We start from the raw sequence: 22,118 nt of genomic DNA on the forward strand, positions 1-22,118 counted from the left end.
ATTCTCTAGCCCTATGACCGTTTCTAGCCTTAGCAGAGGAACAGATCTTGAAATATCTTATTTGCTACTGTCTAATACAAATGTAGATCTAGCTTCTAGATACGGGCTACGTGAGGGTCACTGTATAATTAAACTTGATTTCGAAATACCAAAGTGATGAGAATAAGCTGTTTATTCTTAGACTATAATTTTTCCAAGATGGAGTGAAGAAAGTTATGTCCTCATTCGTAATCAGGTCACTTTCATAGTTAGATTAAATTCAAATAATATATTTGGAGAAATTTCTGTGATGTCCTACTTGAAAAGGTGCTTGGAAAACAGACAAATAAAAGGTAATTCTAAGTGGGAACTTTTGCCTTATCTCTTGATGCGTTTAAATATAGGCTCACTTTAGGCACTTAGAAACATTCAATTTACACAAATTCAATGTACATTAATTATCTTTTGGCAAAAACTTATCAATAACCAATAGACCAATAGAAACATTCAATTTACACAAATTCAATGTACATTAATTATCTTTTGGCAAAAACTTATCAATAACCAATAGACCTTGTCTGTCAGGCTATGATTATGAAAGTAAGCCCTTACTCAAAATTGAATATTCTAGCCTATTGAATAAAACAAAGAGAATTTGTTTTGCCACACATAGATATTTAAATATAACTTTTTTTTGTTTGTTTTTTTTTAGGGCCGCACCCACAGCATATGGAGGTTCCTGGGCTAGGAGTCAAATCAGAGCTACAGTTGCTGGCCTATACCACAGCCACAGCAATGCAGGGTCTGAGGCCAATCTGCAACCTACACCACAGCTCATGGCAATGCGGGAGCCTTAACCCACTGAGTGAGGCCAGGGATTGAACCTGTGTCCTCATGGATACCAGTCAGATTTGTTTCTGCTGAGCCATGATGGGAACTCCTATAACATTGTTTTTGATTAATGAAAAGGAAAGAACATCATAAAACACATTTTGAACAAAATCAGAAGCAAAATATGGCAAGATAACGGACCTAGACAGTAACCTATTAATAGGTGCAAATTTTAAAATTCAGCAAACTGGTGGCCTTCAATAAAATTTAGCGTTAGCAAAATTTGTTTTACATTTCATCTTTTTCAGTTGGTTGAGTTTCTATGCTGAATAGTGGAAATGCTGTTAAACATTGTTGTACTGGAATGTTCCTTAAATAACTTTGTGTGTGTGTCTTTTTAGGGCCACACCCACAGCATGTGGAATTTCCCAGGCTAGGGGTTGCATTGTAGCCATAGCTGCCAACCTTATACTACAGCCACAACAATGCTCAATTCAAGCCTTATCTGTGACCTACACCACAGCTCACAGCAATACCCAGATCCTTGACCCACTGAGCAAGGCCAGGAATGGAACCCGTAGCATCATGGATACTAGTTGAGGTCATAGCCTGCTGAGCCACATGGGAACTCCTTAAATAACTTTTTATTCTTGAAACTGGAGAAAGAATGTTTTGATACAAACACAATGTTAGAGACTATCAAAGCAAAAAGATTAAAGAATATGTTTCATAAAAGTTTTTATAAAATGTCCAATTGTCATGGTTTTAGTTGCAAGTTTAGTTTTTATAATTTAATGCAAAGTTATAATTGAGTTTGATAAATTACTTTGAAAATTAAATTTGTATTTTATGTATGTTTTCACAAGTGGCGTTTCCAGCTCTTTGGATTAATGACTTACGTCCTTTTAAATAGTTGCCATATTACATATATGGTGAATTATGAACTCTAATCCCTTTGTCTAAAATAGGCACCATCAAAGTCAATCATTCTAGTTCTCAGTATATTATTAAATTAGTGCTGTTAATGTCAACATTTAAACATATTAGATCTTGGTAGTATTTTTATCAGGCAAGTTTTTAATGTGACAAATGTGACAAAAAACACTCACTTAACCTTTAGAATGATGCCATTGAACATTTTCTATTAATGTTTTTCCAACAAAGAGTTTTGCAAGTATTTTGTTTATTGGCTTTTAATAGTAATTATTTTTGGTTAAAAAAGCAAAAAAAAAAAAAGAGATCAAGGGTTTTCATATTGTGACTTTCAAAGTATGTACACAATTTTATTCTGCATGGAAACAACTCTAAATGACAATACTCTGTTCTGTTAACCTGAAGAGAAATTAAATGCCTGAGAGGTGGTTTTATTGTTTTGTTTTATGTGAAATAGAGAAAGTCTGAGGTAAACAGGAAGAATGTAACAAGTACAGTGATACGCTGTAATGATAAGTTTGCATTTACATTTTCATTGGTACCATGTAGATTCCTTTACCAAATAGGTAATAAGCGAGTAGAACTTAAATATTGTTATGTGATTGAAAAGATTCTTATTATTCCTTGGATAGAACAAGAATATACTTATTTATATCAATACTTATGGAAATTCATTTTTTTCTTTTCTTTTTTTTTGGGGGGGGGCTGATTTGTGGTCCTAGCACCAAAGCAGAATTTTGAGTACAGTTTCAGTTCTTACTCACCATATAGACCTCGAGCTGTTCGAATAGCTTTTACACCAATCATTACCACTGAAACTTATCTCCTCTCTTGGCCTTTTTTAGACTCTGCTCTTTAATGTAATGTATGGGTCATCTTGACTTATTTCAAAGATAGCCATTTGGGGAGTTCCCCTCGTGGCTCAGTGGTTAGCGAATCTGACTAGGAACCATGAGGTTGCAGGTTTGATCCCTGGCCTTGCTCAGTAGGTTGAGGATCAGGTGTTGCCATGAGCTGTGGTGTAGGTCTCAAACACGACTCAGGTCCTGTGTTGCTGTGGCTGTGGCCTAGCTAGGCTGGAGGCTACAGCTCTGATTAGATCCCTAGCCTGGAAACCTCCATATGCCACGGGTGCAGCCCTATAAAAGACCTAAATAAATAAATAAATAAATAAATAAATAAATAAAATAAAGATAGCCATTTGGGAAATGTACAGGTAAAAGGAAAAGCAACCTTATTTTTCACTAGGGGACCCAAGACAGAAAATCATAGAAATATGAGGATGAGTGGAATAAATTCCATTAAATGTTATAAAGGGGTAGAATGCATGCAGAGGAAGGTCTGGATTTGGGGGAATCTGGGAAAACTTCTTGGAGGGGTTACTTTTCAGACTTTTTTTTTTAAGGGCTGCACTCGTGGCATATGGAGGTTTCCAGGCTAGGGGTTGAATTGGAGCTGTAGCTGCCGGCTTACGCCTCAGCCACAGCCATAGCCACACAGGATCTGCACCGTGTCTGCCGCCTACACAACTCACAGCAACGCTGGATCCTTAACACACTGAGTAAGGCCAGGGATCGAACCTGCGTCCTCATAGATGCTAGTCAGATACGATAACCACTGAGCCAAGACGGGAACTCCCAGACATTTCTTTAAGGGAAGTATGACCTGGTTGGAGTGAGTGGGTGGATGGACTATTTGAAGTGAAAGACACAGAGAGAGTAAAGCCTCAGACCTGGAAGAGTAAAGGCTGTGAATGGAGAAGTACAATAGCTTCTTTGGTCCCTGCAAATATTTTGTGAAGGAGATACAGGGAAAAAAATGGAAAGGTTGAGTGAAGGTCATTGTGGAGAGTTTTAAATGTGATAACAGGATGAGTTTATTCTACAGTCTTCAAGGAGTCCCTGATTATCTCCGATGGAATAATTTAATCAGATTGATGCCTTAGCTTTCATACAGTTCATTGGAGGAAGGGTTGGAAGAGAAAGTTTCTGATTAGTTTCTCCCTCTGTTTTGAAGCTTGCTGCCTTACGTACTGCATCCTCTTGTGGCCAAGGCATGCATCGCAAGCAAAGTTAACATGATCACTGCAAGCTACATCACTCCTGCGCTAAAGGAATTAGAAAAGAGGTAAATTTCGGTCTTTTTCAACAAAATAGCCCCATGGAATTGTTTTTATTTTCCCTCCAAATTTTTCTTTCCTCTCTTTTCACGTTTTGCAGTGTGGAAGATGCTGGCATCACAGTCATTGGTGAATTGGGATTGGATCCTGGTCTTGACCATATGTTGGCAATGGAAACGATAGATAAGGCCAAAGAAGTGGGAGCCACGGTGAGTCATCTGATATCCAAAGGTCCATTTAGGAAAATATTAAGGGGTCCAGATTTCTGTGTACAGAAATAATCTTTCTATAATTTTGATTATAGAAATAGCTATATTCTCTTTTTTTAAGGTTACACTCCATTAAAATTATCATAAAATATTGGCTATATTCCCTGTATAAAAAAAAGATAGGAAAAATTCTTTGTAATATTATCAATCTGTTAGTATATAAAGTATCTTTTTTTTTGTCTTTTCTAGGGCTGTGCCCACGGCATATGCAGGTTCCCAGGCTAGGGGTCTAGTTGGAGCTTTAGCCGCCAGCCTACACCAGAGCCACAGCAACATGGGATCTGAGCCGTGTCTGTGACCTACACCACAGGTCACGGCAATGCCAGATCCTCAACCCACAGAGCGAGGCCCGGAATCGAACCCGCAGCCTCATGGTTCCTAGTAGGATTTGTTTCCACTGTGCCACAATGCAACTCCCTATATAAAGTATCTTTTACATATAAGAAGGAATTATTGGCTGTGAATCAGATTAAATATAATCTAACCTAATACATGTATAACCTGAATCAGGTTATGTATTTGTATTTACACATGTGTAATATATAATCAACTGTAGAATCAAATTCATTAAATTATATATCCTATCATTTATATTTTATATTAATTATATATTAATTAATAAATACTACTTATACATATAATCAAATATGTGATTTGAATTAAAACTCAGGAGGCATTGGCCAAGCAGAATTAAGCTAATATTTAGATTTTGAATGGAGCAAAATGTTAGTCAGACTCTCCAGAGGATTTTTTTTTTTTTTTTTGCTTTTTGGCTTTGTGCCGTCTCTTGAGCCGCTCCGGTGGCACATGGAGGTTCCCAGGCTAGGGGTCCAATCGGAGCTGTGGCTGCCAGCCTACACCAGAGCCACAAAAACACAGGATCTGAGCCGTGACTGTGACCTACACCACAGCTCATGGCAACGCTGGATCCTTAACCCACTGAGCAAGGACAGGGATCGAACCCGCCACCTCATGGTTCCTAGTCGGATTCGTTAACCACTGAGCCACGATGGGAACTCCTTTAAGGATGTATTTTTGAAAGCCCTTGTAACTTTTAAGAAAGGGGAAGCTGTAATAACTTTACTTATTTGTGTCATTGTGTTCAGTTAATTACTTGGATAGATTGTTCTCCCTAATTTATTGTTAATTCTCCCTAGTTTATTGATTCTTTATTTTACAGATTGAATCTTATACTTCCTACTGTGGCGGGCTTCCAGCACCTGAACATTCAAACAATCCTTTGAGATACAAGTTTAGCTGGAGTCCAGTGGGAGTTTTGATGAACATCATGCAGCCCGCCACCTATCTGCTCAATGGAAAGGTGAGGAATGGCATCAAAGCTTTAGCGTACAAACCTGCACTAACTGCCTAAGAAAGTCCAAACCCTCTCTCCCTGGTCCCGAGGCCCTTTAATGCTGGTCGTGCCGCTTGCTCTGCAGTCTCTCCTCCTGCGGTGTTTCTCAGTGCATGTTTTCTGTTCCATTTAGAGTGGTCTCCTTACTGTTCCCAGCAAAGCCCACGCTCATTCTTTCCTCTCTGTCCCTTGCAAGTTGTTTCTGCAGTTTCAATATTCATTTCTCAGTTTCTCTGCATGTGTAACTATAGGTCATCTTGCAATTTATTTCATCATGACAGACATTTCCTGCATCCCTACTATGTGCTGGACGTGGGCCAAGGCACTACAGGTTGTCACACTGAATGAAGTTCCTAATCTCAGAGGAATAGAGGTGGCTCTCAGAACAGAGGGTGTGGGGGCTCAGGGAAAGACACTGAGATTTATTTCCCAGCTGCTCTGAGGCAGAATGTAAAAGCTCTCTGAGTTTCGTATTATTTTCATCATTTTACAATAGGGAAACTGTGGCTCAAGGAGAATGTTCAAGGTCATTCAGCTGGAATTCAAACCCAGGTCTAACCAACTCCAAAGCCCCTTTTGTCCCTTCTTTGACCAGATTGCTTCATGGCCGGAAAGACAGACACTAGAATAAATAGCTATAATCCAATGATGGACGTTCCAAAGTATGTTCAAGTGCCACAGTGATGCAGAGGAGAGGGCGGTTGACTTGACCTTGTTGAGGAGGCTGGGGAGAGGAAAATTAGCAGGGAAGAGAAGATAGGTTCAGCCTTGGAAGATAAGAAGGAGACAGCATGACAGACTCTGCCACTGAGGCTGGGCTAAGCCTCTAGTTCATTTGACTCTTCAAACTTGTAAGGCTCCTAAGAGGGAAAACGGGCATCAGAAGTAATTAGCTAACTCAGCCACAGTTACAGAGATGACAGGTGGCATGGCCACTGTCCAAAGCTCATCGATCTGCTGTCATAGTTTATGCTCTTGACTGTAAGAAAAGACTCACATTTAGGAACAACTATAACTAGATTGAGGGTGCCTCTTTATGTTTTCTTGTTTATTTATTTGTTTGCTTTTTAGGGCTGCACATGTGGCACATGGAAGTTCCCAGGCTAGGAGTCGAATCAAAGCTACAGCTGTCGGCCTACACCACAGCCATAGCAACACAGGATCCAAGCCTCCTCTGTGACCTACGCCACAGCTCACGGTAACACCAGATCCTTAACCCATGGAGCGAGGCCAGGATTTGAACCCACATCCTCATGGATACTAGTCGGATTTGTTTCCACTATACCACAATGGGAACTCCAGAGGGTGCCTCTTAAAATTGTGTGCCCAAGGCACCTCACTCATCTCCCCCTGGTCCCAAATCCACAGGGAGAGATGAGCCATGTGATCAGATGTGGGTCTTAAAAAGATTATTCTGGCAGCAGTATTATAAATTCTCAGTGTATCTGTGATCTAAATCTATTTTGTACACAGACAGGAATCAATTGAAAGAATTGCTTGAGAAACAAAGTGAATGTTATCAGCAGCCATTGACTTCTGCACCTGCAGTGAGTGCTGCACACAGACGTGGCTGCACATTGCAATCGCCAAGGCAGTTTACAAAATACTGATGTCTGAGCCTCATCCCCAGGGATTCTGATCCACATGGGCTTGGGGGTCTAATGTGCAACCGAACTTGAGAAGAACCGATTTAGCAACCAGGGGACCACAGCTTGCCCTTAAAACCCTAGCAAACAAGCAGGACACTTTACCTTGATTCTGGAAAAACACATCCACATGTTTCAGGCTATGAAACAAGACCCCTGAATTCTGATCCAAGCGCTGACATTCCTCCGTGTCACCAAAGGCCAGGCAATCGTAAAGGTCCCCTGAGCGTCAGTGTCCTGAGGTGTAACATGGGCACGGATGACCTGAATAGTTCTCCAAGTCTATGAGTCATGCTGAGCCTCAGTCTAATGTTCCACCAGGCACATGTCCTTTTCTCGGCCATTGCTGATCTCTTGCTGTGTGCCCACAGCCCCCTTCCACCTTCTGCAGTCGTGGAAGAGAGACGGGCCTCTGCTTGGTATAAACTCCCATGTGAGTGGGGGAAGAACTCTTGCTTCATTTGGGCAAAATGCTTATCTTCGGGAGGCCATATAAGTGATAAAGATGACAATGGGAAGAAGGTTCAGTGGGGTGCAACGTGTGTAACAGAAAGAGCATAGGATCGGATGCCAGTGGGCCTGGCTTGGTGCACTAGCTCAGCCACTGCTGGCTGGGTGGCACTGGAACAATCATTTCATTTCTCTGAACTTTGGGCTCCTTGCGTGAAGATAAGCATGGTCACACCAGCCCCGCAGAGCTCCTGCAGTAGGGTTTTATGAGGTCGCATGGATTATAGTCTGCCTAACGGATTGTCAGGCATGTCCTAAATTCCTAGCAAATATTCTCTACAAAAAGAAATTGAGGTGAGAGCTCAGGGAAAATGAGAGGTTACTTTCAAGCAGCAGAAGTTGTATTTGTTGAATTTGAAGTTTTTCTCTTTTATCCTGAACTCCTTTTGTAAAAAAAAAAAAAAAAAAGTGCTTTTTGCATCTCCCTGACACTGTAGAGGACACCAAGGGAAAACATGCTTTTCTTTTCTTTGCTAAAATGATACTTTTTTCAAGGTCTCTTACTGATGCAGCTTTTCCTGACCACTCCAGCCCCTGTTCACTCTTCTTTTGTCTGAACTCCCACACTTTGTCTCTGTTTAAGAATTTTCTAGATGCTGTACTATTCACTCAGAAATTCAAGTGTGTCAGTCCTAACCTGGAGTGTTAAACTGCTCAAAGCCTCTCTAGTCCCTCCATCCCCTCTGCCACCATCACCCTCCACTGTGGAGTGGACCTTACGTAAGTCACAGACTCATCACGGGGGAAGCCAGGTGACTTCTCTGGCTTCTGCTTTAAGTTGAGATCTTAAATTTTTCCAGCAACTCAGGCAGTGCCCCAGGAAGTAGGACATACCTCATTGGAAATTACTGCAAGGAGGTAGGACAGTGCATGTACCACTCATACTATTGCTAACTTCTAACTTTTTTTTTGTCTTTTTGCCTTTTCTAGGGCCGCTCCCACAGCATATGGAGGCTCCCAGGCTAGGGGCCGAATCGGAGTTGTTGCTGGCCTACACTGGAGCCACAGCAGTGCGGGATCTGAGCCACGTCTGCGACCTACACCACAGCTCACGGCAACGCTGGATCCTTAACCAGCTGAGTGAGGCCAGGGATCGAACCAGAAACCTCATGGTTCCTAGTCAGATTCGTTAATCGTTGAGCCATGATGGGAACTCTGATAACTTCTAACTTCTAACCTTATTTCCAACAAGTCTGATTTCCTTCCATACATTTGGAGATGGTGATTATGTCCTGTCTGAGTTCTGTTCCCTTCGTGGGTGGTGGGATATTCTGGCACCTGGTGTGACATGGCAGAGCCTGCCATCCTCTCCTTCAAGCCACTCCCAAGACAAACGAATACACTAACTACAGATGGGGCTTGCTCTGCAAACATAACTTTGAGATAGGTTTTCTAGCGCCCTTTCTGTCACCTGTCTCTCTCCTGCCTACAGCAACCAGCCCCGTCTTCGTAGCTGCTGCTCTCCATTGCCTGTAGCCACGCTCGGTACAATTTTCAGGTGCATCATTGGTGGCATAATTGGGAATGCAGTATCTTGTCAATCAATATCCTTCTCAAAATACTGATCCACAAATAAGCAGGGTTAAAGGGACAGTCTGGTAGAGTAGAAAGTAGACAGTGGACCACATGGTGGAGTAAAAAGAACATGGACATTGGGGTCCAATAGACTTAGGTTCCATTCTGCCTCTGGGTGACTCTCAGCTCAGTTTTCACCTCTGAAAAATGGGTTATTGTGTGGCTTAAAGGTAATGTATATAAGATAGCTGGCAAACAGTAGGGGCCCTGGATAAATGCCTATCTGAATATTGCCTGTGTTAAATGTCTTAGATATAGCAAGCTTGCTGTCAGTTATTCTCAATGGCTGGGAAACGTGTGGGTGTGAGTGCTTGTGTGGGGAAAGGGTCCTTTAGACTTAGAGCAGCCAGCCTGCACCAGCAGTGAGCTGCTGTGTCTGCTGGGGTAGGTCTTGGATTGAGCATTGCTGAGTCAGAAAAAAAATGCATATCCTCTGCCAAATTGGTAAATAGGTCTTTCTTTATCCAAGTCATTAATAAAATGTTAAACAGGACAGGACTTATTAGTGAAGCCTATGATATGTCACAATTGATATCGAGTTGATATCAAATTACCCAGTAATTTTTGGGTCAAGTTTCTTCAGCAGCTGTCAATCTCTAAATGAATCATTCTCTTTCAGCTTATATTTCCCTATTTTCTTTGCGAGGATCTCATGAAAGGCTTATGAACCAGCTGATTTATTTCTGATTAGTACAGTGCTAGAATATAGTAGTCCCAATTAAAATTCTTTTTATAAAAAATGTTTTATTATTGTTGATTTGCAATATTCCATCAATTTCTGCTGTACAGCAAAATGATCCATCTATACAGATATATACATTCTTTTTTTTCTGTTTTAATTTTTATTTTTTCCATTATAAGTTGGTTTACAGTGTTCTGTCAATTTTCTACTATCCATCAAAGTGACCCAGTCACACAAACATAGATACACATTCTTTTTCTCACATTATCTTCCAGAATTTTTCTCAAAAATTCCTAACCTTCAAACAAGTAAACCAGACTTTAGAATTGCTATAGGTTATGGAAGAGAGATTGGTGGAGGTGACCCTAAAAGTTAACATTTGCCTTTTTATCAGACTTTTTAAAACTTTGGAGTTCTGCTAAGAGAAATTTGTTTTATAGACATAGTATAGAAATGGTTCCTCTGGAAATGTTTACGGTGAAGTCCAGAAGAGTTTCACAAGAAAGTTCCATGGAAAGCATTTCCCACTTTCTTCGGAATCTTGCTCTTGGAATTTTAGATGGTGCTTGGTGCTTTTCTGTTTTTTGTTTGTTTTTTTGTTGTTGTCTTTTTGCCTTTTCTAGGGCCACTTCCTCGGCATATGGAGGTTCCCAGGCTAGGGGTCGAATCAGAGCTGTAGCCACCGGCCTACGCCAGAGCCACAGCAACATCAGATCTGAGCTGAGTCTGCAACCTATACCACAGCTCACGGCAACGCTGGATCCTTAACCCACTGAGCAAGGCCAGGGATCGAACCCGCAACCTCATGGTTCCCAGTCGGATTCGTTAACCACTGAGCCATGACGGGAACTCCAGGGTGGCACTTTTTTGAGTCTCACCGTATGACCATCACATTGTACTCCCTGTGAGGGGGCATCTCCCCACTGCCTTTCCCCTCACACACAGGTGGGTTGACTAGGCTAGGCTGTGAGCTCCTGGGTCTTAGGAGACATTAAGTAAATGTTTGTTCAATGAGCAAAGGCGTACCTGGAGGCAAGAACTGAATCTCATTCATCACGGTCCTTGTTCCCTCTACAGTGGGTGTGATCCTGGTACCCACATAGCAGGGGCTCAGTAATGCTAGCTGTGTGAATGGCGGCACAAGACTGGCACCTGGCATGGCATTCAGAAGGGGGATGGGAGTGAAGAAGAACAGGGTGAGAATGTGACCATTGCTGTCTGAGCACAGAAGCCACTTGGGTATCTGTTGCTTGGAGCATATTGCTTATTTAAAAACAAAACTCTAGAGGGACAATTCAATGTAGTCTTATCCAGGGGCAATAAAAAAAAAATTAGAAGCAAGATCTTAGTAAAAAATGAAATGGTTTAAGTCAGATTTTAACGCTTGGGAGAACAATGGCCTTGTGAATTATGACATTAGAGGAACAGCTCGAGTAGGAGATGTTGATTAGCGTAGTGTCATTAAATTTTTTTGTTTGCAAATCCCCATTGCTTTTCTCATAAAACCCAGGTTTTCTTTTTACTCAGATAACACCGGTAAATCCAAAGGGGCCGTGTTATTTTAACCCCATGTGTACCTTTTCTATGTTCCTCAGGTTGTGAATGTCGTAGGGGGTGTCTCATTTCTGGATTCTGTTACTCCCATGGATTATTTCCCTGGATTAAATTTGGAAGGTTATCCTAACAGAGACAGCACAAAATATGCCGAGATTTATGGCATTTCATCAGCTCACACTTTATTGCGAGGAACACTAAGGTACAAGGTAAGTGGCTCTATTGGAGAGGAACAGGTTGCCTGGTTTTTTGTTTGTTTGTTTGTTTGTTTGTTTTTGGTGCTTTTTAGGGCCGCACCTGTGGTATATGGAGGCTCCCAGGCCAGCGGTCCAGTCGGAGCTACAGCTGCCAGCCTACACCACAGCCACAGCAATGCAGGATCTGAGCCTTGTCTGCGACCTACACCACGGCTCATGGCAATGCCAGATCCTTAGCCCACTGAGCAAGGCCAGGGATCGAACTTGCAACCTCATGGTTCCTAGTTGGATTTGTTTCCACAGCGCCACAACAGGAACTCCAAGTACACATCTTTTTAATCACCAGAGTAGTTAGAAGTGTGACCAGATGAAGGCCATCCGTGTCATAGTTTCCTAGGGCTGTTGTAAGAAATTACTACTAGCTTAAAACAACAGAAATTTATTCTCTCCCAATCCAGAAGGTCACAGTCTGAAATCACAGTGTGACAGGGTTGGTGCTTTGAGGGAAAAACTGTCTCCCACCTTCACCCCTCACTTCTGGTGGTTGTGGGCCGTTCTTGCTGTTCTTTACCTTGTAGGCGTATTGGTCCCATCTCTGCTTCCGTCTTCATATCCCCTTCTCTTGTTTGTGTCACTGTGTCCTCTTCTCTCCTTACAAGGACACCAGGCATTGGATTTAAGACCCATCCTCAATATAGTTTGATTAGATCTTTAACTAATTATATTTGCAAAGATCCAGATAAGGTCCCGCTCTAAGGTTCTGAGTGGCCATGAATTACAAGGGGCACGACCCAACCCACTTACAACCAGTGCGTCTAACATACATAGATCCCTAAAAACTTGAGACCTGCTTTCAGATCCCTGTGCCCTGTGAGGTTTCTTGGCACCTCTTCACAGGAACGTGGTGTCCTCATTGTCCAGGAACTAAATGATTTGTCAGAACATGCTTGGCAGATGGAAGAATCATGGATGTTTCACAAGCCTTTAAGGTACAGCAGAAATTCTAGTGTGAATTGAAGCCATATAACCCCCAGATCTGGCAGATTCTTAATTCTGTTTTCTTCAATTTGTTCTAAGAATTTAATGCTCTGGGAATTGAGATCCTGTATCAAGCCACTTCATGCGATAGCTAAAAAAAAAAAAAAAAAAGTCTTCTGTCCTAAGATTTTAAGTAGTGACTTTTTTTTCCCATGGGATTCAGGAGTTAGGATTTACTGATAGCCTTAGTTATGGTCTCTTACCAAACATACAGACTCAGAAATAGAGGATTTTAAGACTATTAAGAATTAAATAGGGGTTCCCATTGTGGTGCAGCAGAAAGGAATCTGACTAGGAACCATAAGGTTGTGGGTTCGATCCCTGGCCTCACTCAGTGGGTTAAGGATCCGGTGTTGCCATGAGCTGTGGTGTAGCTTGCAGATGCGGCTGGGATCTGGTGTCACTATGGCTGTGGTGTAGCGGCAGCTGTAGCTCCCATTAGACCCCTAGCCTGGGAACCTCCATGTGCCGCGGGTGTGGCCCTAAAAAGACAAAAGCAAAAAAAAAAAAAGACATAAAGCTCTCAAAATGTGTCTAGATGGAAGCCATGCCCCCAGCCGCCCAAGGGATGGAAGTCGTCACGGTCGTCATATCCTTCAGGGCCACCATCCGGGCAGTGTCAGCAGCCCTTCAGTAACCCGCATATGCCTTCCAATGTTAGAGAAGTGGCCCTGTCACCCAAATATGACAGGGAGACCTTGATTCTCCTGCGCCTGCCTGTCCCCTGAGTCCTCCCAGACCCAGCTTTGGGTCTTTCTTAACTCCTCTCCTTGTCTCCGCTCCCCCACATCTGCTCGAGTTCCTCTCGTCTGTGCCCCCAGCTCCATGTTCACCTCTGTCGTAGCACCTGTGATGCCCCACTGTCGCGCAATCAGTCCTCAGTGGTCACGGTTCTGCCCACTCTGTGCCAGGCCTTATTGTTTGACTCAGCTGATGCTTCTCTGGGGCTGGAGTTGCTTCATGGTGGGGTCTGCATTTTTCATCTCTGTGCCCTCAGCCCCTGGCATGAGTCTCACACGTGGCAGCAGCTTGCCAAGTGCTTATTGATAAATGCATACCCATCATAAAATCATTTGTAGAGGTCACCCTAAAAATATATGTCTGAGATTAAGAAATAGCTTGGAAATGTTTCATCATTGAGCTGTTGGAGGACAGGATCTCCAGCATTTCTCAGCTTCTAGAAGCAAGCTGGGGGGTTTGCTTTTTTGTTTCTCCTCTTTGAAATATATTTACACTGGGTTCGAGCAAATGAATGTGAATTCTTTTGATTAGTAACCTTTGAACAGTTTGAATAGGACACCTTTCAGAAATGTGAAAATTCACACATTAAATGGTAAAAAATACAATGACAACCTGACCTGTGTTACAGCTTAATAACTTCATTGCTTTTTGAAATAATTTCCTACCCCTCTTCTCTTCTTCCTCCTCTTCCTCCTCCTCCTCCTCCTTCCGCTCCCCCCTCCCCCTCCTCCTTCCTCTCCCTCTGTAGTTGCAGTAGCTGTAAAGCCACGTGTTTGGACTCCCGTTCCCCTCCCTCCCCCACCCCACCCCCTCTCATGATGTGCTCCCAGAAGCACACACATTATGGTGGTCCTTTGCCTCCTCATTCAGAATCTCTTCCATCCAGTCCTTCGTAGTGATGGACACTGGGGATGAAGGACACACACACACACACACACACACAGACACACACAATTTCTATGCCGACAGTTCAGCAGCTGAATAGACAGTTAATTGCAGTTTGTGTTGAGTGCTATGACAGAGGTATGAACACAAAGCTCCAGGAATACAGAGAAGAAGGGAGCGCCCCCTCACTTGGGGGCCTAGCAGGTGTGCTGAGCTGGGTCTTAAGGAAAGAATGAGCATTTCATAGGTGAGCAAGGGTGGTTACCACCTTCCAGGCACAGGAGCGGTGTGCACTGAGGTCCTGGAAAGAGCACAGTGGCTTGTTTGGGGGACGGTGAGTGTGGAGATGATGACTCGTGAGTCAGGCCGGAGAGATGTGTTGGGATGGGTTTATATACCAAGGACTTTCCGACTTGCCCTTAGACTGTGGAGGACACATGGGGAATTTTAATCAGAGCTGTGACATTTTAGAAATATTGCTCTAATTCCTACCTTTCCCTGGCTCCCTATATGCTTTAGGATGATGGTTCCTAATCAGTAGAATGCATTATCTGCATTGGGGGATATTCTTACAAGCTCGTTCTTCTGTTAGAGAGAACAACTGTTCTATTATAATACAGTTCTGCTGACCTGAAATCAGAGAACACAGGAAATTTGCCCTTAAACTGTCAGAAAACACCACTCACATGTTACCCAGAAACAAAAGTAAAGACTCACTCTTTGCAAGGTCTCTTATATGAATCGGTGGGATTGTGCAACACCACTGATTTTGGTTTGAACCTGAAGGCGGCTGCATCAATACTAGCACTACAAATGGCCATTTTCAGCCTGTTCTCTAAATGAATTACGAAGATAGAGCCCTCTTTTCAAACAAACTTAAAATTCCTTTTCTTTGAAGAGAACATTTTCACATACTGCTTAATACCTCTTGTTACAGGGATATGCCAAAGCCTTGAATGGCTTTGTAAAACTGGGTCTTATAAACAGAGATGCGTTTCCTGCCCTCCGACCTGAAGCCAGCCCCCTCACCTGGGTGAGTGACTCCAGATTTATACACTGTCTGCTGCTCTTCAGAAGTGCCTCCTGAGATGGTCAGGTTTGAACCTTGGCTTGGACCGGAAAAAGCACCCGTTCTGTGACTTACGTGCAGGAAGTTAATTCCTAACACCAGAGCCCTCTTTCCCTTCACTGTCATGGAAGGATGGATAGAGGTGGACTCAAAGGGCCTATTCCCTGCAGCGACTTCTACCACTTGATGCTCCCTCAGCCCTGAGTAGAGATGGAGCTGCTCTTGGCATTGTGCTCTGGGCTTTTCCACTTGTCTAAGAAGTGATGCAGTAACAGGAGTTCAGCTTGGGCCTCTTGAAACTGATGTAACAGGAGAAATGCTGGTGGGATCATAGAACTAGATTCCCAACCCCTGAGTTCCAATAGTTCTTTCATTTGGCTATTTGTGATCATGAGCAATTTGAGTTTTTAATTACTGAGTTTATGTGCATATCTGTGTCGTATTAAAATCTTAGAGTCTCGGGGCTGGAAAGGACTTGGAAGGCTTTGACCTGAATATAAAGTAGAGCTTCTGCTAACTTCCAGGAATTAACTTGTTACCAGTGGGTCATTTAACTTAAATAAATGACCTCATATTCTAATAGAAATGCCAGAAATTTATCACAAGGAAAAAAGAATCAATATTGCTAATCTCATTATGTCTCCCAAGAAATGCTGGTATTCTGGCTCGCCAGTTCCTTTTAATTTCAGTTTGTAGAGTTCCCGTCGTGGCTCAGTGGTTAACTAACCCAACTTGTATCCATGAGGACCAGGGTTTGATCCCTGGCCTTGCTCAGTGGGTCAGAGATCCAGTGTTATCGTGAGCTGTGGTGTAGGTCACAGATGTGGCTCGGATCCTGCATTGCTGTGGCTGTGGTGTAGGCTGGCAGGTGTATCTCCAATTGGACCCATAGCCTGGGAACCTCCATATGCCTGGAGTGTGGCCCTAAAAAAGACACACACACACACAGATTCAGTTTGTGTGTGTGTGTGTGTGTGTGTGTGTGTATGAGACTCACTTCAATCTAGACTACAACTGTCCTAAATTTACTTGTTGGACAGGAGTGAATAAATATCTGTATTCACTGGAATTGAGGCAGCTGGACTGGGAAGGTTAGTGCAGGCATTCTTGGGACCAGTGCCCTCACGTTGGTAACTGCAGTCTGGCAATTTTTTTTTTTCAGTAAAAGACCAGGTTGTAATTTTTTTAAGCTTTTGGGCCATATTGTTTCTACAGACCACTCAGTTCAGACTGCTCATAAACAAATGGGTATGGCTGTATTCCAACACAACTTTTTATTTACAAAACCAGGTGGTGAACTCAATTTGGCTTGGGGACTAATTTGTTGATCCTTAATCTAGAGCATAACTTTCACCTAGGGAGCCTGTAAAAAGTCTTTTTTTAGGAAGTGGAAAAAGCTATGACCACTGTTCTTCCCTTGAGATTTTCGTTTGTTTTTTTTTTGTCTTTTTGTCTTTTAGGGCCGCATCCGCAGCATATGGAGGATCCCAGGCTAGAGGTCTACGCCACAGCAACACCAGATCTGAGCTGCATCTGCGACCTACACTGTAGCTCACAGCAATGCCAGATCCTTAACCCACTGAGCGAGGCCAGGGATTAAACCTGCATCCTCATGGATGCCAGTCGGGTTCGTTAACTATTGAGCCACGATGGGAACTCCCTCCCTTGAGATTTTAGATTTTATTTTCTGTAGGATCTTCCTCATTTCTTTCTTTTTTTTTAGGGCCACACCTGTGGCATATGGAAGTCCCCAGGCTAAGGGTTGATTTGCAGGCTGTAGCCTACACCACAGCCACAGCAATGCTAGATCTGAGCCATGTCTACGACTTACACCACAGCTCATGGCAATGCTGGATCCTTAACCCACTGAGTGGGGCCACGGATCAAGCTCATGGATGCTAGTGGGGTCCATTACTGCTGAGCTACAACAGGAACTCCTCTTCCTCATTTCTTGAACCTACAAAAGAACTCTGGTTGCTACTAGCAACCACAGCACTGAGCCCCTTCCACTCTTTTCTGGCCAAAATCAACTCCTTGAGGGTGAAAAGGTTATGGAGAGGATATGCAAAGACAGGCAATGTGATAGTGACTATGGTATCACCTTTTTTTCATATTGACTTGGTGTTATGACCCATTTTTATTGCAGAAATAACATCCTGAAATACTAGGCTTTTATTGATATGTGGCAGTGTGCTGTGTGTACACACATGTGTGTGCCACACTTTGCTCTTTCTAATTATTTCCAATTTAAAATTTGAAGTGCATTTGAGGTCTAATGGTTTCTTCTTCTTCTTCTTCTTTTTTTTTTTTCTTTTTAGGGCTGCACCCGTGGCTTCTGGAGGTTCCCAGGCTAGGGGTCTAATGGGAGCTGTAGCCACCGGCCTACACCACAGCCCTAGCAACGTCAGATCCGAGCTGCATCTACAACCTACGCCACAGCTCATGGCAATGTTGGATCCTTAACCCACTGAGCAAGGCCAGGGATCGAACCCGCAACCTCATGGTTCCTAGTCGGATCTGTTAACCACTGAGCCACGACGGGAAGTCCTCTAATGGTTTCATAGGATAACTTATCAACTTATTTTTCATTTTACCAGGAACTTAGAATTTTCATCTTTGTTTTTCCAACCAGAAAGAACTCCTCTGTGATCTAGTTGGGATTTTACCCTCCTCCAAGTCTGATGTGCTTAAGGAAGCTGTCTTTAAGAAACTAGGAGGAGACAGTGCCCAGCTGGAGGCTGCCGAATGGTAAGTATCAATCAGTCAGCTTAGAGCAAAACACCAGGTCAGTGATTAATTAGCCCTTTTGTTTTTTTTCTTTTTTCTTTTTTTTTTTTTTTTTTGCTTTTTAGGGCTGCACTTGCAGCAGCACATGGAGACTTGTAGCACATAGACATTCTCAGGCTAGGGGTCTAATGGGAGCTACAACACAACCACAGCAACGCCAGATCCAAGCTATGTCTGCGGACCTGCAGCATATGGAGGTTCCCAGGCTAGGGGTTGAATCGGAGCTGCAGCCGCTGGCCTATGCCAGAGCCACAGCAATGTGGGATCCGAGCCACGTCTGCAACCTACACCACAGCTCATGGCAAAGCCAGATCCTTAATCCACCGAGCAAGGCCAAGGATAGAACCTGCAACCTCATGGTTCCTAGTCGGATTCACTTCCACTGTGCCACGACGGGAACTCCGGGAATACTTGTTTTTGAGGAGCTTCTCTACTCAGTTCCCAAGAAAGGTGGGATATTTTTTTCTCTCCTATAGGAGATTCTCCCAGTCTTCCTTTAACTACTTGAAAACACTTATTCACGTAGCTGTGGCCATTATGCTGGTAGCCTTGACATGCGAGAACCAACCTGTAAATTAATCTTAGAAAGCTTTACAACAATGTGCATTCATAATGTGTCAGTTCAGGCTCTGGGCTGCACTCCCAGGAGCATCTGGGATGACTCTAAAGGTTTAAACACTGCTCTTGTTACTACTATTTTACAGTAACTTAAAAGTCCTATAACTTGAACTCTCATCTTGTGGTCCTGCCCTTTCCAGATAAAACCCAACAAGTTCTCTCTCTGATTCCCAAGTGAGAATATGTACAGGCCTTGCACTAATGCAGCCCTCTCTTGTGCTTCTCAGGTTGGGCTTGCTTGGGGATGAGCAAGTCCCTCGGGCAGAGTCTCTGGTGGATGCACTCTCCAAACATTTGGCCGCGAAGCTCTCCTATGGTAGGCCGGGGGCTATTACCTAAACATCCCAGGAGAAGAATCATAAGAATCTGTGAATTAGATTGTCTGGCTGGAGCCACTCAGCAGGAATGAGGAAACATGTAATGAGGGAAAAAGCGCAGGAAGTGCAGGAAAAATAAGGGAACTCTGCAGTAAGAAGGAACTTGGCTTGAAATTCCCTGTGGCTCCACAAGTTAAGGACCCAGCATTGTCACTGCTGTGGTGTGGATTTGATCCCTGGCCAGGGAAATTTCAGGTGTGGCCAAAAAAAAAAAAAAAAAAAGATCTTGGCTAATATGGCTGGCAAAGGCAAAAATCACTAGTTTTAATTTTTGGCACATTAGGGAAATGCTGAAGGAGCATTTTGGGGAGAAGGGTGGGTAGCCTCTATAGCAGTACACACAGGATCTGTAATATGATACAGATATATCCTGGATAGAGGAACTAGCTCTGACTTACCATTTCCTTGCATTTTTAATTTGGTGTTTGGGCTAGAAAGCAGTGAGCATAATTATCTAAGTATATATAGATATAAAATGGGAAAGGAAACTTGAGAACAGAAGGGCAGAAGCAAGGGGGTGCAATACGACATTGGATCTGTAATGGCGGTGGCATTTTAAAATGTATGTTTATTTATTTTAAGCTCCTGGAGAGAAAGATATGATTGTGATGAGAGACAACTTTGGAATCAGACATCCTTCTGGACATCTAGAAAGTAAAACAATTGATCTTGTGGTTTACGGGGATGTCAATGGCTTTTCAGCCATGGCCAAAACTGTGGGGTTACCCACTGCTATGGCAGCCAAGATGTTACTTGATGGTAAGTTCTTTCATTGCGGGACCAAGTCTGTCTCCATATTATCTCCAAGTCATGTAGTGCCTGGATAGCAAATAATTATTCTTGAGTATGACACTGTCTTTTAACTAAAAGGGAGCCAATTCAGGAGTTCCCATCATGGCTCAGCAGTAAGGAACCCAACTGGTATCCATGAGTACAGTTCAATCCCTGGCTTCCTCGCTCAGTGGGTTAAGGGTCCCACATTGCTGTGGCTGGCAGCTGCAGTTCAAGTTTAACCCCTAGACTGGAAACGTCCATATGCCACAGGAGTGGCCCTAAAAAGGAAAAAATAAAAATTAAAATAAAAAGTTAAAGGGAGCCAGTTCAGAAGACCCAAGCCCTGGCTGACTGGAAGATCACCTTGTGATGAGTAAAAACCATGGGCTTTGGAGTTAGACCTGATTTCTGTACCAGCTCAGCCCCCAGATGGCTGAGTGATGGGTGCAAGGTAGCATCTTCGAGTCAGAGTTCTTTCATCTTTAAAGTTAGGATTGTCATCATAAATTCATAAGGTTGTTTTGACACTAAATGGAAATAATAAATAAAGCTCCTACTACACAGAAGGGTCCCCAGGGCATATTAACTTCCTTCCTTTCTTTCCTTGGCTTTTCATATTTTGGAAGCAGTGACCCTGAAATAGTAGAGGGTATTCACTTCCAGATCTTGAAAAATATAGGCCATGTTTTATTAATCTTCCTATCTCAACCTATTACAAATAATCAATATATATTTGGAATGAAAGGAATCCAAATTTCCACTCTCCCCTTAAGATCATGTTTGTATTCAGTAAGCATGACCTCGGGATAGAACATCCCATTGTGAAAGTGGGAGGGGGAGTAAAAGCATCAAATCAAAGCATATAAATGTGAAATGATGCGAAGACATATCTAGAATAGCGTGGTAGCTAACATCAGATTACACCACCTGCTTCGTTATTGAGGAAGCAGAGTGAAGAAGTGATGAGGGATGAGGTCATCACGGCCTTGAAAGTGAGCACCCAGACTTGCTCTCTCAGCCGTTCCAACAGATGCCGGTGCCCTGGCAACCAGGTTGGGTTTAATCTCATTCTGTTGGTGTGATGCTTCTTAAAAAATGACATCGGCAAATAAAGTAGATCAGTTATGTTTCCTTTACTTTCTTGTTATACTTTATGATTTGATGGTTAATGCTGTGAAGTGTGTAAATTCAGACTCGGTCCGCAAGTCCAGCTGGGCTTTCAGTTAACTCCTTTTCCTTTTAGAGTGTTGGTTAAATAATGATTTGGTAGCTATTTAAAAAAATCTCTAGACCTCCAACAAATGATTGACTCAGAGTTTCCTGCTGTATAGAGATTGTTACTACAGAAGTTAACCTTTCATTCCCCCTTTGAGGTGGTAACTACAAACTTATTTTCTTCCAGGTGAAATTCAAGCTAAAGGCCTGATGGGGCCGTTTTCAAAGGACATCTATGGACCAATATTGGAGGGAATTAAAGCAGAAGGCATTATGTATACTACACAGAGCACAATCAAGCCATAATTGAGAATTATATCTTGTTTTTATCTTCCCAGGCAACACAGCTCGGAACTGTGGTGCAAAAACATGCTTGCTAGTGTGATCTATCAAAATATAAAGCATGACATGTCTTGGTGAAGTCAATACAATGGTGTTTTTGAAATATAAATCTCTATTTTAATATGCAACATCTGAACAAGAGATGCTGGTAATTACCAGAGAACTTTAATGATTCTATCATGTGTTTTCCATGTATGTGTAAAAGTAATAACGACTGTACGATTTGTTAATTTATTATGCAACTTTTTCTTACAGCAGTATATTTTCCTGTAATCAGCAGGTGACGTTTTTAATCTTTTTAGTAAGAAAAAATTTCTTGGAGTTCCCATGGTGGCGCAGCAGAAACAAACCCGACTAGTGTCCATGAGGACGTGGGTTTGATCCCTGGCCTCGCTCAGTGGGTTAAGGATTCGGTGTTACCCTGAGCTGTGGTGCAGGTTGCAGACATGGCTCGCATCTGGTGTTGCTGTGGTTGTGGCGTAGGCTGGCAGCTATAGCTCCAGTTTGACCCCTAACCTGGGAATTTCCATATGCCGTGGGTGTGGCCCTAAAAAGCAAAAAGAACAAAGAAAACATTTCTTCGTGCAGCTTTTTGTATTTTTCAAACTGATTCAGTTGGATGC

General features: G+C 42.8%; 1 protein-coding gene across 2 annotated transcripts in view; it reads left to right on the forward strand.

The window, feature by feature from the left end:
• AASS (aminoadipate-semialdehyde synthase) overlaps positions 1-21,813 on the forward strand; it is a 63,013-nt gene extending 41,200 nt beyond the window's left edge. For both annotated transcript variants that reach the window (XM_047763536.1, XM_047763537.1), the window contains 9 exons: positions 3,760-3,870; positions 3,963-4,071; positions 5,312-5,452; positions 11,494-11,661; positions 15,251-15,346; positions 18,015-18,130; positions 19,015-19,103; positions 19,747-19,923; positions 21,341-21,813. In XM_047763536.1, coding sequence (XP_047619492.1) covers positions 3,760-3,870; positions 3,963-4,071; positions 5,312-5,452; positions 11,494-11,661; positions 15,251-15,346; positions 18,015-18,130; positions 19,015-19,103; positions 19,747-19,923; positions 21,341-21,459 — 1,126 coding nt within the window. In that variant the 3' untranslated portion in view covers positions 21,460-21,813. The remainder of the gene's footprint in view (positions 1-3,759; positions 3,871-3,962; positions 4,072-5,311; positions 5,453-11,493; positions 11,662-15,250; positions 15,347-18,014; positions 18,131-19,014; positions 19,104-19,746; positions 19,924-21,340) is intronic.
• The last annotated feature ends 305 nt before the right edge of the window (positions 21,814-22,118 follow it).

Source organism: Phacochoerus africanus, chromosome 16, assembly GCF_016906955.1.
Source record: "Phacochoerus africanus isolate WHEZ1 chromosome 16, ROS_Pafr_v1, whole genome shotgun sequence".
NCBI classification, from domain to species: Eukaryota; Metazoa; Chordata; class Mammalia; order Artiodactyla; family Suidae; genus Phacochoerus; species Phacochoerus africanus.